Genomic DNA, 15,981 nt, shown 5'->3' with positions numbered 1-15,981 from the left:
CAATGGCCAAAGTGGGCCAGAAAGGGCAGGGTTTTTTTCCAAAGTATGCCTACCATGGGATTCCTAAACCTTCATTTAATTAATCATCTAGTTTAAAAGAAGCCTAAAGGCTCTGAGGCTCAAACCTGGCTATAACACCCCTTTGGCTGCATTTGCACTGGTGAATAAAATGCGCTGGGGACACCAGAAGGACTCACAGCCCCACCCCCAAGCTGCCACCCCCGCAGCAGGGCGGCCACCCCAAACTGTCTCCTGGGACTGGCCCCTGCAACCCCTGTGTTGTGCCCCAGTGTGGTTTGGGAGGCTGCTCACAGGCCTCGGCCGAAGCCATTCCAAACGTCACGCCAACAGAGGCAATACCAGTTTCACAGATCATGTGCCAGTGCTGGGGCCTGTTCTTCACCCAGTTTTAATTCATGAGCGTAGATGTTACCGCCCGTGTTCAGACCTGAAATTCTGTGCCATATATAAGGAGGTAAAGAAGATACATTGGGACATTGGGACGGAAAAGATGGTATAAACAAATAATGAGGGCAAATGAATAGTTAAATTCAAAGATGGGTGAGGGGAACACTATTTTTTAATCATTTTCCATAACATTCAGAATGACGCTGATTTTAACCCTATGAGCAAAGCAATTAAAATCAATGGATATACTAGGTGATCAAAAATGAGTACGAATAGGATAATTGGTTACTCAAGGTATCTGATTTCCTCTTTTTGTGTGAGAGAATGCAATTCTGATCTGCAACGAAATATTGTATAATGTATTATAGTGGATTTTCTCCAAGCTGAGAGTCTATTTGATGGTGCAATTCATTTGCTTATTTATGTTATGGCCATGGTAATCCAACTGAAACTGTGGGATTCTGTGTGGCACGTCAGAAATGGTAGGTTGCCAGTGCTTCTCAGTAGTCTTTGGGTCTGTAGGTGTTCTGTGAGGCATTGCCAATTGTTATTGTTTAAAATTGATGAGAAACTTTTGTTAAGCAGATTATGGGCAGACGTAACTGAGATCTGTGGTCCCAGGTACAGTTCTAGGGGCAGTGAGAAGAGTTTTCCTTCTTGCTTTGGGGAAAAAGGGGCGAGTATTTGCCTCTGCTGCATTGCCCCCATGTTGTCTCCTTAGCCATGGAAAAGAACCATTCATTAGAGTGTCTCAAAAGCCCTGATGGCTTTCCCAGAGGGTTGCTCTTAGGATTCAGAGTTTGAGACAGGAATTGCCGAACTGGTGAGGACACAGCCTGGCTCTGCCTCAGGAGTCCTCAGTCCAGAAAATCTCCTGTAATCCGGGCCTGGACAGGCCAAACCTGCCATTCTTCCCAAAAGTGATGGCGCCTGACCCACATGCGAAGGAGCCGACTGAAGAAACCCCTCAGAGGGCTCCATCCCACTCTCCTCTGGGAGGTTTTGCACAGGGCTGGGGGGCAGCAATCTGGCCCTGTGTTTTCAATAGTAAAGTTATGTGGGGAATGTGTTAGGGGTTTCATGTTTCAGTGTATGTTGTGGGTTGTGCAGCAATGAAGGGGTAGAATCCAGGCTGGCTATTGATCCTAACTATGCGTTTCCAGATTTTGCTGCGTTTTAGCTTTTCTTAAAACGAAAGTGTTGTTTATACATATGTTGTTGTTTAAGGGAGCTTGACAAGCAATTTTGTTATCCCGACTGTCGTTTTATTTTTTTTTTGGTGCGGCAACAAAGAGAGCATCAGCACTGGGGACTTCAGATTTTCTGTGCCCTGATGGATATCCCAAAACAGGAGTGCAAATACAGAGGAGCCAGCCTTTTAGAGAGAAATGAAATAGGCGTACTCACATGTGTACGCTATTTACCGGCACTTATGCACAGCAGTAAAAGAGCCCAAACAACTCGCTGCTTTGCAGCCTGTCAACCTCCCACCCCCAGGACCACAGCCCGGCCTCGACTGACCCGCCGGGGTCACGGCCGGGACGGTGCCCGCTCGGGGGAGGGCGGTGGGCGCAGGCTTCGGGGGGGCGGTGGCGGCGGCGGACCCCCGCCGGGGAGCGAGGATGCCCGGGGAGGGCGGAGGCGGTAGCGGGGCCGGGCGTGGGGCGGTAGCGCCGGGGAGAGGGAGTTAATGCGGCGGGAGAGGGGGGTGGGAGCCGCCGGGAGCTCCATCTGGGCGCTGCCGCCCGCCTCCCCCGGCGCGGCCCCGCTCCTCCGCCCGCCCCTCGCCGCCGCCCGCCCGCCGGGAGCGGCTCCAGCGCCGCCGGGGCCGAAAGTTTGGCGGTGGCCGGCCGCGCCATGGGCTTCGACCCGTCGCGCTTCGCGGCGCCGGTGGCGGCGGAGCTGCAGTGCCAGCTGTGCCGGCGGGTGCTGGAGGAGCCGCTGTCCACCCCGTGCGGACACGTCTTCTGCGCCGGCTGCCTGCTGCCCTGGGCGGCGCGGCGGCGGCGCTGCCCGCTGAGCTGCCGGCCGCTGGCGGCCGCCGAGCTGCGGCCCGTCCTGCCCCTCCGCAGCCTGGTGCAGAAGCTGGAGGTCAAGTGCGACTACAGCCCGCGGGGCTGCGGACGCACCGTGCGGCTGCGGGAGCTGCCCGCACACCTCGCGGCGTGCCGCTACGGGCCGGCGGCCACCGGCACCGCCGAGCCGGAGCCGCGGGGCGGGCGGACCCCCGGGCGCTCGGGGGGCGGCTCCGCCGGGGAGCCGCGGCCGCGGGCGGAGTGGGGTCAGCGCTGCCTGCGGGCGCTGCGGGGCGGCAGCGGCGGCGGCGGCGGCGCGGGGGCCGGTGCGGAGCTGAAGAGGGAGGCCCTGCGCTGGAGCAGGAGGGAGAAGTCGCTGCTGGCGCAGCTCTCGGCGCTGCAGAGCGAGGTGCAGCTGACGGCGCGGCGGTACCAGGCGAAGTTCGGGCAGTACATGAGCCACATCAGCAGCATCACCCGGGACCTGGCGGGCAGCCAGCCCGGCAAGGTGAGACCAGCGGGGCGGCGCGTCCTCGTCCGCCGGACCTGCTGTCGCTTTGCCCGACTCGTGAGGGACCGGCCGAGGTGACGGTGCGAGCGGTGTCCCCCCCCGGGGGGACCGGGCAGGCACCCCCAAGTCCGCGCCGGGACCCATCCCGGGCGGTGCCAGCCGCTTCTTTCCGTCCCTGGCCGCCCCCGGGGAGATAGAGCCACCAGCCCCGACCGGGGTCACTCTTCTTCTTGTCGCCCCCCGTTTCGGCGCCCTTCGGTGGCCGAAAGCCGCGGGCGGTGGTGACACCAGTGGTGGCCGGTAGCGGCGGTGACCGAGCGCGTCCTTCTCGGCTGGAGGGGATGGGAGGCGGGCGGGAGGGGAGAGGGTTTCGCTCCTCGGCCGGCAGCCGGCAAACGGGTCCCGGTTCCTCCGGGCAGTGTGTTGGCATCAGCCCCCCACCGCCTGGCAGGGACCCGGCTGCTGTGGCTACTCGGTTTGCCCCAGCTGGGGCTGGCAGAAGCTCAGGGGCAGGGAGCTCGCTTTTGACTTTTATTTGAGCAGCGGAGAAGTTGTCTTAAAAAAACCCAACCCTGGAGCATAAAATTATTGTAAACTTTGGAAACGATGGTGAAAGGACCGCAAAGTCTCTCTTGTTTGGTAGGATGGAGTAACAGTGGACGCTGTTGATAGCAGAGAGCGGTGCAGTGCTTCGCTCTCATCTCGGGGCTGATGACATTGCTGGGATAGTGACTCGCTTCCTTTAGGCTAAATAAACCATCCGAGGGTACTGGTGACCTGGCTTAACTCGCTGTAAGGGAGTTGATTTTTATTATTTTTTTGAGTGTTACCTCCTGCCTGGAAGATCGCTGTGCAGGCTCTGGCACTGCTGGTTGCAGCCGTGAGGAGTCTTAATGCAGAGACTTTTTCTTTTTACCCAAATCTTCACAAACTCTTGGGAAGCAGAATCGCAGATGGAAAAGGTCTGAGCAACGAAACTCACTCCTGAAGCAATGTGGTGTGCTGGGTGTCTGGCTGCTGCATGGGAAACGGGACACGGGATGTTGTTTTCAGGATACCTGCGTGCCTAGAAACATAGGTCTTTGTGGCATTGACAAACGTTGTGTTTGGAGACTTGGATAGTTAATCTTTTTCTCTTTTTTTTTTTTTTTTTTTATATTTCCTTTGGTTAGCTAATGCATGAGGTTTAGGTTACTGGTGCTGGGAGGTGGGCTCATACATCTGCTTCATCTCTTGGCAGATGGGATACGGTCACACGAAGGGGGGGCAGCAGCGACTGTTGAGGAGTGAGGGGTGTGCGAGAAAAGCAGTGTCTGTGGAAGGGAGGAGAGAGATTTGGATTTTCAGTGAGGAGCTGGCAGGAGGTGTGGGGACAGGCATCGCTGTCCCTGGGCAGCAGCGGAGCATCTGCCGTTTCTGAGCAGTGCCAGTAGGTGTTGCTGTATGTACTGCCGCTCAGAAATCTCTTTTACAGATGAGACCAGGGTAATGCAGAAAACAGGCATGTGGAGGAAAAACTATCAATAAAGTAAAAATGTACTTCATTAAATTCAAATGTATCGTGCGGCAATAAAACATTTCACTGTCACAGTTGTTAAAGTACGGGTTTCAGCATTAAGTGTTGTATTTTAAATGCTTAGAAAGGTATACCTCATTTAGGTGTCAAATGTACATTAATCAACTCATTTACAGAGACTGGTGAACACAAACGGCTAGCAGTGGTGGATGAATACATTATTTTTTTTTTTGTGGGGAATATGGCTCCTGAAATGTAACTATTATCTTACGTGAACAAGGTAAAATAAGCTACCTTGCTGCGCTAAAGCTTCCAAATCTTTTTTTACTCGTTTTTTTTTTTTCCCCCCAAAAAATATTTACTTGTTCCACTGAAGGAAAAGATTTCTTTCTCTTTTTAATTTTTAACTTTGACGCCATCACTGTTTTTGAACATTTGCTTTGTATTTTAAACCTTGTTTAGAAAAAACTGCTTTTTTACAGACATGGTTTTGGATTCTTTTCGGGAGAGAAGTGAAAAGTTGGGAGGAAGACTTGGGTTTCATTTTCTGTGTGTATCTTCCCTGAAAGTTGCTATGAAACATGTAATGATATGGCTTTGGTGTCTGAAAATTATAATGTGTCTTTTAACCTATATGTTCAATGTCTTGAAATGTTGACACATGAAGGGATTTTATTTTTTTAGAGACTTCTGGACATTTGGAGCTCTGACTTTGTTCAGTGATGCTGAGCATTCCTCCCACCAAAAGCCTGCACTTTTTTCTGTTCAGTACTAAAGATAATCAGGTGTTACCTGTTACTTTTCAGTGGCACATGACTTTTCCTTTTTTTTTCCCAGTGCAAAGTCTTTTGTTATCTTTTCCGCATAATTTTCCTTTAAGCCTTATCTTACATATTCTCCAGCTAAGAACCTTTTGTACATTAGTGTTTTCACTTAAGATCATCTTTTTGAGGCTGTATTCTTTAACAATATTTCACCTCTTGCTTCTTAGGGAGGAGAACCCAAACCATTAACGATCATGCTGCACCGAGAAAATGATACTTTGGGATTCAATATTATAGGAGGACGACCCAATCAGGTAACGAGGAAAGTTACTGTAGGTTATTTTGACCGTACTTTCTGTTAATATATACACTGTTAGTAATAAAAGAGTTACCTTTGAGGACAGTAGGTAGGGAATCAGCTCCATAGATAGAAGAACTGTATATTATCAGTTTGAGTCACTGTTTTGAAGACATAATCTTGTGAGAATTGGATTATTCTCATTTTCAGGAAAGATTTTCCCTTTGTTTTTGCTTTAAAACCATATGCTGATCTGCACTCAGGTCCCATGTGAGTAGTACGTATTCATGCAAACTGTTCAATGGAAATCTCTGGGACTACTTATAAGAGTCATTGTTGCAGGATTAAGCCATTGGAATTTTTGGAAACAACTTGCTTTTTTTTTCTTTTTTTTTTTTTTCATTTAAAGGAGAGATGAAAACGTGCTTCTGTAGCTCATATAGTTTAAGCACATGTCCTGCTCTCACGTGCCTGCTTTCAATTTTTCTTTCTTTGTGAACTGAAACAGAGTTTTCATCGATCTCATATCTTAAATCAATCTAGTTTTAGAAAGTTCATTGCAAACCATAGAATATGCATAAGGATCACTAACCCCCCCTAGAATATGCATAATAATATGCTTTTTTTTTTTTTTTACTTCATCCTTCCGAAAGCATTAATCAGGACTATCATTACATATGAAGGGTAAAGAAACCTGTTAAACTGGAAAATTAATAGTTGATTAAAAAGACTTGGAAATAATTATGGACTGATCAGGTTCTTGTTAAATGGGAGAATTGTAACCTCCTGCTATTATTGAGGAGGGGAATGGGACCCTGTATATTAGTTTGGCAATCTTCTGCTCTAAAGCTATATTTAGCGGTGCCAAAAAGTCTGTTCCCATTAGCCTAAGAAGTTCACTGTCTGTACTGCAGAATTACTGTTCCCTGTGGGTAATTATGAAGACCAGCAGTTATCAAATGTTGGTGCTGTAAATCCAAAGCAAGAATTCCTTAGATTTTCTAGTGGAAGGATGAGACAACAGGTGGCTATAAGATAAAATACACGCATTTTGATTATATCCATATTTTGAGTATACCAGTAACAAAGTCCAGACAATCTTGAGTTTGGATTGCAGTGTGACTTCTGCTATTTACAGCTGTAGGAAAACTGCGGGGAAAAGGGAGCATGGTGTTCAGCTTTCTTGGGATGGCAGCTGAGCTCCTCTGAAGTACTTACATGCTGACAGCGCGTACTGGAGCCATTTTTTATATTACAAACTGTTAGGCGTTTTCGAGTGAATATTCTGGAAGTTTAAGGAGTAAATGATAAATATATGAAGGTTCATAGCACTGTTCGTGGAGAGAACTGTTGGCTGGAGAGAAGGAAATGGTCATGGTCTTCCATTAACACTGATCATTGGAGATGGAGGAGTTGGAGGAGCTGTGAGGCAGAGCTGGGTCTCAGGGGGTTTTGTGTCTTTGAAGTTTAATTTGGAAATTCTGTTTTGTTTTGTTCTCATTATGATAAATGTGAATACCACAGATGTTTGATTGGCAGTTCGCAGATAATCAGTGTAAAGTCTCGCTCAACATATCTGGAGCCAAAGGATATAACAGGAAAAAAATGATGGAGTTGACTCAAATAATGAAAATAAAAAACTCTGCTCAAAAATTTAAATACTGGAACCAGAGTTGTTTGGTAACAAGACAAAAAGAGTTCATGAAGGTGATCTGTACATTCAGGTTGTTCAGGTAAAAAGTGCCCTTGGGTGAAGCCTTGGCTTTTGCAGCGGAAGAGCAGGAGAGTGCTGTCATTATATTAGTCACCGACGTGGGAATGTGTTCCTTCACCATGCGTTACTGGTGTTTTTCTAAGTACAATGCAGGTTTTTCCCATTGGAAAGCAGTTGACTCTTGGTGACTTGGGGAACATACATACATACTTTCCGTTGGCCATGTTTCATTTCAGCCCATAATAGGCTTCCCCACTGTCCACCTTCTACCTGAAGGGAGGAGGAGAGGAAAGGAACGACTCACCACAAGCTTGTCTTTTATTTTGTCAGGAAAGGACTCATTTCACATAAGTGTGTGTTTCTGGGAGGTGATTCATTATTTCAATGGAGCAAGGCTGCTTTGATCCTCACTTTTGTGCTGGGCCCCAGCTCTGGCTGGCTGGGAGGACTGTCCCACAGAGCAGGCTGTGGAGGTTGTCCCTCCCCAAGGACACCACAGCAAAGCCAGGCTGGAGGGAGGTGCGGGCTCGGGGCTCCTGCAGTCACCCACTTTCCGGTGTCAGGATGGTGGATATCAGCACGTGCCACCAATGGGGACCACAAGGATGAAATATCCTTTTTCTTACCAGCTCATACATTACTCTTGAAAAAGCCAGTAAAATTTCCAGTGGAAAAAAAATATCATTATATGTGGGTGAAGGTAGTGTAATCTAGCTTTTCATTTTCTTAAGGAAAAAACCAAACTGTTCCTCCTGCATTTTCATTAACGGCTATTATGCTGCTTTTATCAGAGTTTTATTTCTCACTGCTTAGATGGGAACTCAGCAGAGGTCTGTTTGTTCATCGTTTCAAAATATTGCTGGAACTGTTAATAAGTTTGCCCTTTGCTTCTTACCTGACACCTTTGAATCTCTGTGACAAGGGGGGGAAAAAAAAAAGAGTTGATGAAATCATACTCTGATGAACACTGTGTTGAACAAATATTTGTTAACCTGAAATCTACCTGGGTTGAGTCTCCACAGGACAGTTGCCACATACTGTAAAGCATGTTTTATAGTGGCTCCATTTTTCGTTATGCTCTTATCATTTTTTTAATAGAAAAATTATAAAACATTTTCCCCATGAGTGTATAGGATCTAAACAGAGAAACTTATACAGATATGAATCATGCTGTTGGTTAGGGATTAACCAGTAACAGAAGGAAAATAAGCATCATAAAAACGACCCAAAGCATAAATCATCTGGAAAAAGATTCCTTCATTTATTGCTATGTAGATTATTATTTGTAGGAATACTTAAAAACACTTTAAGTAGGCAGTGTCTTCTTGGCATCATTTCTTTATTAATAATGATTTAAAACTATTTTAAACTATCATGTGATGAAATGAAGTAATTTTAGCACGTGCAATAACATCAGGTATGTCGTTCCAGCTGTGGCAGATAACTTATCTGCTTTAAATTTGACCTTCATGCGTGCTGTACTTAGCAATGTGTAGAGATCAACTGGAAGTGGGTTTTCTTTTTGTCCACAGCGGATCTGGATGGATTTCACAGTTGAGCAAGTTCTCAATCTCCCATGTGAATAGGATTTATGAGGTTAACCAGTTCCAACCAAATCCTATCCCTGTTACATGCCAGCTAACTAATGCCACTTTGTTCCTTGGAGCTTTATTTTCAAATGCAGAAATAAAAGTTTACAAGCAGCAGTACTGCAGGAGCCCTTTCCCTCTTTGAGAGAGAGAGTTGTGCATCCATTTTTATGAGTGTTTTCCTCTGAGCGTTTAGGTACTAGCCACTGTCTGCTGTGAAGTTTGAGGTCTGCTTTAAATACTTTAGCTGGGATCCGATTACCATTGCATCCCGTCTCTCATTTAGACTAAAATAACCAGAAGTAAATGGTTAGTCTTTTAAAAAATGCTGGAATAGTTCATTAATTCTGCCCTTTTGATTAATGACTAGTTTGCGTTAAGCAAGCTTTAATAAAAATCCCAAGAAGCTTACTTCTTAGCTAGAAAAGCGAGCTGCGTATTTCAGGTGGATTTGCATTTTTCATTGCTGCTGATTTTAGGACCATCTCATTTCTTGTACTAATGAGGCCCTTTTTGCAACTTCCCTATCGCCTGGTACAGAACAATCAGGAGGAATCTGCTGAGGGAATTTATGTGTCAAAGATTTTGGAAAATGGACCTGCAGACAAAGCAGAAGGCCTGCAAATTCATGACAAGATTATTGAGGTAAGAAAAAAAAAAAAACCAACAAACCACCACCAAAACCCACCAGTGGATTAGTCTGTTATATTATCAGATTAATCGAGGATTTGATGGGTTTTACACAAAGTACATATTGTAATTTTCCTCTTTTGCTGTGCCTAAACATGATTCTTGTACACTGAACTGCTCGAACATTTCTGAGATGTGAAGACGCATGATGGATTTTTCCAACAACTAATAAACGTATTGGTCTCGGGATTAAGCTGATGTAAGCAAGGCAAAGGTGTAGACACTCAAATAACAAGCAAGAGGGGCATTTTGTGTTTCTTTTCGTTAGCTTGAGGAAGGTGGCAAGTGACTCTATGGAAATTCACAGGTTTAGCGAGAGTGGCTTTGTCCTGTGAAGGAGGTATTACTGTTGCGACTCTGGGACACTGCAGAGAAGCTGTGCTGGTAAGCAGTTCTGTGAAACTTCTTAAGCAATTAGAGAAGGTACTTTCTGCTACATGATCAGAAGTAAATAACCTGTTCTCACCAGGACCAATATATCACTGTCCCAGTTGTGTAATTTGCTAGAATGGAAATTTTGAAGTTTATTCCTGCGTTTTATGCAGGTTTTTTCCTATAAAGTAACTGTAGTTTAAAAAAAATAATCAATAATTCAATCTGAAGAATAGGGTGCTGCCTAGCCTACATGTATAACTGTAATTAGTCCTCTAAGAGGTCTCAAAGGAACAGTTTCAAACAGTCACCAGGACAGAGTCCTTAGGGCGCTGTCAAAACAGCATTTCACATCACAGCTCTGAGACAACTCTCTGAACGACGGCACGTACCAGTAGCTGCTGGGTTTGTTTAGGATGCATCACTCCAGCCCTGGGTTTAGGGGAGGCTTAGAAGCATTGTGTGAACTTGCCAGTTGGACGGGGCTTCGAACAAAGACGCATGAAACAAGTGGATTGGGAGACAAATGCGGAGTGCTGCTGCTGGCTTCTTGCGTTATTTTGCTGTTAAGGGCTAGAAACGTAAGCCAAGAGTGTTTGAATGCTGGCGTTGCTCTTAACGTTGGGAGCCTAGAGCAATGCACAGAACCAAATTATTGTATTTTCTTGGAAAAAGAAAACTCCTGCTCTTAGCTGGCGGATACCTGCATCTCTAGTAGAAACCAAGTTGGCTGAGCAGAACTGAACTTGCAATGTAAGTCTCCCTGAGATATACAGAAAGCTTTTTTTTTTTTTAACAGAAGCCCTATGCTAAAAACATCTATTTTCTTCTGACGTTACCATTTCACTTACCACATTTTATTTTCTGCAGACTGACCAGCTATATAGTTTTATGCTTTTACTCAACACTTCCTGCTTTGCTTTGCTGTTCTTTTATAGCGCCTTGATTTTTAGGACAAAATGGAGGGGTTTGGGAGGAAGGAAGAATAAAGTCACAAACGAGGATTTATTAAAAGCGAGGTCATTTCTCAAAATTACACCGTAATTGATGCTTGATTTTTATTTGTTGAAGGATTCTGGCTGCATAAAATCATATGGATACTTAAATTGCTGCTGAGAACATACAGATTTCAGTTCTGTGTGAAACTATAGATCCAGTCTGTCATAAGTATTCATACAGCTCTGAATGGAGCATCATTTTCACCATATTAATATACAACAGCTTTGTATATATATTTTTTTGTATTCAGGCAAGCGTTTAGAAATGTTCAGGGCTAGGCCAAATATTCTACTAAATGTTTCCATATTTCAAAATTTGTTAGAATAAAATGAAGAGGAGAAATGGTAACATTAACATTTTCTAAATGAAATGCAAATAAGTAAGTATTCCTCCCTGCTACATCTAGGAAGCGTCTGGAGTCAAAAATTTGAATTTTTCCTTGCCCATACATCGCTATCGATGTCTTCTTGCACGAGGACACCCTGCCAGCACTGCTGTGGCTTGTTGTGAAGGATCAATGTGAAAGCTTTTGCTGTGAGGAAATAAGTCGGATGGTGTAGCTGTTTCGAAAATGTTGGCAGATACACAGAATACGAGCTTTGGTGAGAAGCTGATAGGAAGTGGGACTTCTTAGTATTGCTTGCTTTTCACTCATTTGGTGATCTGATCTAACGGGTGATATTTTATGAGACCATTTTTCAATAATCAAGAGCAGAAGGAACTGATGTTGTTTGAAGAGCCTTTAATGGCTTCAGTCAGTTGTTTGGCAATGGGATGCCCGGGGTGTTTCTAGCAATGCGTAGCTAATGGGATAATGGACAGAACTATCCCATTAAATCAGGAGAAAATCTGTTCTCAAGGCATGTTGCTAAATAAAGAAGGTAATTTGTTTCAGTGCTTTATCAGATGTTTAACAAATGTTAGCTGCACGTGGTTGACGACAGTGAGTTGTGCACATTTCAGATGACCATCTCGTGGGTAACCTCGTGTAGCAAATGGATTTCACAGTCCTGTGGCATTGGCAGCTGGAACTGTGAGCCAAGGCTGGCAGACATAAGTACTGCTGCCTTTTATTTTATATACGTCATTATCTATGGCAGCAACTTTGCCAAATAATTGTTATGGTATTTGAAAGGGTGCCAAGGGGAGAAATCAGATTTCTGTATTAAGGTATTTATGTAAAATGCCACACAAATGACTTGAGTTCTTGGAGGTTTTTGAGATCATTGTGCCCAGAATATGGGCAGTAGAGCCTCTTTCATCTGAAAAATGTTGGTGTTTATGTGGGCTTTACTCTCAGGTGAGCATATTCTGTGCTTGAGGCCCTGAAAACTGGAACAGAAGCTGTGGGCTGGCAGGGTGGTGGTGGGTGAGGGTTACAGGGAGAGGTGAAGGGCGACAGTCCCAGGCACCCTGTGTCAGGGGGCTGCAGCTCTTCACAGGGTACGGCCATGGGACCCTCACCGATCCTTTTCACTGTTCTGATTTCAGGCACAGCTTTACCCTCTTTATTCAAGGTTCACTCCTCTGTGAGAGAAGACTTGTTTATGCAGTGTAAAGCTGGCCTGGGACGGTGATGTGCACAAGCATCACTTTGGTGATGTGTACTTTGAGGAATCTGACTACAAGCCAAAAATGATAATTATTTCTTCATCAAGGAGAAACTCTTCCTCATTAATTACATCTATGTAGCAGGTTCCTCCAGATGTCACGGTCTTCTGCTGCTTTCAAAAGTTTTTATCCAAAAATCTAGCTCCCTAAATTAACACAGTGCAGTATGTGTTCCAGGATGAAACATTGATCGCATGCTATAAAAAGTATCTCATAAAACTGGATGCAGCATTGATATCTGTGGCTCCCAACATGAAAGCCTTGGATATGAGCAGTGATCTAAAGCCACCAGACCTCTAACTTTTGGATCTCTTGTCTTCTTCCTTTCCACCCTGCCTGTGAATCCCGAGAGGAGGAGAGAAACAGCAAGCCATGCAAAGGACTATTAGTCTGTGCTTGTTCAAAGAATTCTGGTTGCTGCTGGGAGAAAATACAAAGTATGTTTAGAATGGATCACGGTTACGCAGCTACGCATCATTTCATCTCCCCCTCACTTCATGCAAATCTTTCCTACCGAGTAAGTTCACTGCTCGTCTTTGCTAATGCTACTATCCTCCTCAAGGCAGCATAAAACAGCTATCAACCTTGGCAATGTTGCTGATACACGGAGGTGTTTTACCTACTGCTTCTTTTTGTACATATTTATAGTACTGAGCAGTAACACTAGAATTAGCTCTTTCCGTATGGAGGAAAATTTTACTCTCTCGGTTTGCAGCCAATTCGACTTCACATAAGAATGGTACCACGTTGGCCAGTGCCCCAAGTGCACTAGTTAATGCCTAGTTAACAAGCCATTCAAAACTAGTTCTTTATACTCGTTTTCTGTTGTTTTTTTTTTCTTTGTATAATATTAAATTTTACGGAAATTGGCATGTCGTCCCCTCTGGGTTTGAGCCCAACTTTGGAAAAAACCAGTGACTGATTTTCCTGAGCCCCCTTTCATTCTGTAAGTCACAGTGTCTTGCAAAATACCATTGTATTACTCAAGTGGGATATGCTGATTTTATCTTTTCACTTCAGTGCTGTACATAAAATACATGACCGGGACAAAATGTGCAATCCAGATGGAATTCGTTATTTTTATTTTTTTTTATTTAAAAGAGTGGTATTTCATCAATTTGAGGAAAAAGAGCTACTGTGAATTCACATTGCCCAGGCGACAAAGCCCTATAGTCACGGCTGAACCTTCTGTAGTAGGTTTGGCAAAGAACAAAACAGCAGTGAAAAACCTTGTGTGCAAGTAAAAGGGGCTTAGGCTGAAGACCAAAATATTCATACGAGGAACTGTAATCACATCATCGTCTGGAAGGCTCAAGTGTTTTTCTGTTCCTCCCACTGCAAGGCAAAGGCTTCTGTTCTTTGCCTCTCAAGTGAAATGCGAATATCGGCCCTTTTGCATTTTAGTCAGTTGATTCTCATCAGTTTGATGGCTGAGAAGCAGGCATGATGGAGAAGAGGGGAAAGAAAAACATTTTTCGTCTCGTATTTTTAAGTCTCTTTGAAAAATGAGATGGATGCATACGTACCATGACTGTATTTTGTTTATGCAGCCTGAGCTCCCTAAGTATGTAATAAATAAGGCTTCATCCCTTATTCCATGTTTCTCTTTGTTCATTTCACTTTTTTGGAGAGTGCACACACAATGGCTTTCAAGCGCATGTCAGCAAAGCCAGTTTCAATAAAGATGAAGTCTTGAGGCTTATCCTGGCAGAAGTAACTTACATCTGCAAAGCGCCTACACAGAAACTTTTTTAACTCTTGCCAGACTGCTGACTGTGCTATGTGTCAGCCTTGTGATGTTTTATCTTCTGCGTGTTTCTGTCATTACGCTCACTATGTTGCTCAAGCAAAATCTTTGATACTAGTTATGTTTATTTGGCTAAGAATCTCCACTGTCAGATTATGTCTGTAGAAGTAGCGAGCTTAAAAACTGTCTTGCTGGGATCAGAGCTAGTGGATTTGGTATGGCTTTGAACCAAAGCTGCACATGATGTGGCCAGTAAGATCTGGGTGGTAGATGAGGAAACTTTTATACAGCTAATTTGAGTGGTGTGGATTTCAGTGTACCTGAAGTAGCCGCAGGTACGTTAAGTTCTCTTAAATACTCAACAAATTCATAATGTTATGTTGCAGGTAACCAGGTCTGGCACCTGCGTTCATTAGATAACTCGTAATTAACCTGAGAGATCCCTGGCATAGTAAATTAGTTATACCATAAGCTTAGAAATGCCTGTGGCCTCTTTTCACCTCTCCCTCACCTGTTGAGATACAGGGTTTTGGGTGCCTGAATTCTTTCAGCTGTCGGAAGAAACTTTTAAAATGTCAAGTGTGACCAGGTCAGTACATAACTTCATTGGAATAGGAGCTGCTTCCCCCACTGGCTTTTTCACTTAACAGAAGGTTTTAGTGTGCTTCTTCAAGAAGCGAGGGACCTGGGCTGTGGTCTCTGCCCTGCCTGCAGAGAATTGAGCTTATCTACCCAGGTAATTGCCCTCGTTACTAGGGCAGAGGCTATCCTGTGTGAGACCATCATCTTCATCCACCCATCATCTTCAAATGGAGCTAGGTGCCAGCAGGTGTTTGAAAGTCAGGATTATCCAGTGACCATCTGCTGTGAAACAGATGCTGGTTCCAGGGAGCTGTATCTGAAATACTGGTCCTGCGCTTTTCTAGGTAAGTGCTTGTACCAATACAAGTTTCTCTCTTTCTTGTATAGTCTTGTGTTGTATGTGATGCTTTCTTGAATGCTGCTTGCATTTCTGGCTTCATAGTGTCTTGACTATGGGGAGATAGCAAACGCTGTCAACTAGGATACCCTCTAGCTAGGGCTCTTCCCTGGGTGTGAAAAATGGGGTTCCCTGACTGAATAAATACCCGTAGCTGCGGTTTTCCTCCTCCTGGTCTTTGTTCTAGCTGCTGTTTTATCTAAAAGGTGGTTACTGCTGCTGATGCCCGCTCTCAGAAGGCTGCGCAGGCCGGATCTTACGTAGGTGGAGGAAATTAGTGTTCAATGTACTGTCTGTGCTAGAAGTTGACATCTTGCTGTGGGCATCCTGCGGTGCCTGAATTTTGTACTTTGTTGCCTGAGTTCCCAAATACCAGTAGCGTAAATTTGACTGGACTTGCTATAGGCCTTTAGAGGTGCCTGCGTTCCTCTCTATCCACTGAACTAAAATGCAAATGTGGTGTTTAGGGAAACAGGTTATGTTGCTGCTAAAAAGCACTTAAAATTTCAGGAATTTACTGTGTTTTAGAAAAAGAACATGAGACTTTTGTGTATATGCGACCTAAAATACCTGTATTTTTTGTGGTGAAATATGTTAGAGAATGGACTACTGACATAATTGCACTTCCATATACAACGTTTTCTTGAAAAGCTTAATAAGACTTCACAAAATACTTTCTGTCCTAGAGAAAAGGGAGAAATAAAACAAAGCAATATTTAAGAAGTGGAGAACGTGGTGCTAATAGGGTAATAGTGAAACATGACTTAA

The 15,981-nt window shown here is 44.6% G+C and overlaps 1 protein-coding gene across 1 annotated transcript in view; it reads left to right on the top strand.

Annotated features, from left to right (window-relative positions):
- Positions 1 to 2,265: 2,265 nt before the first annotated feature.
- Positions 2,266 to 15,981, top strand: part of PDZRN4 (PDZ domain containing ring finger 4) — a 248,190-nt gene continuing 234,474 nt past the window's right edge. The window contains exons 1-3 of the mRNA XM_063323137.1: positions 2,266 to 2,931; positions 5,442 to 5,528; positions 9,356 to 9,460. Of these exons, the coding sequence (XP_063179207.1) occupies positions 2,266 to 2,931; positions 5,442 to 5,528; positions 9,356 to 9,460 (858 nt within the window). The remainder of the gene's footprint in view (positions 2,932 to 5,441; positions 5,529 to 9,355; positions 9,461 to 15,981) is intronic.

Source organism: Chroicocephalus ridibundus, chromosome 1 (genome assembly GCF_963924245.1).
Source record: "Chroicocephalus ridibundus chromosome 1, bChrRid1.1, whole genome shotgun sequence".
Taxonomy (NCBI): Eukaryota; Metazoa; Chordata; class Aves; order Charadriiformes; family Laridae; genus Chroicocephalus; species Chroicocephalus ridibundus.
The sequence above is the reverse complement of the archived record's forward strand: the minus strand, read 5'-3'. Positions and strand labels throughout refer to the sequence as shown.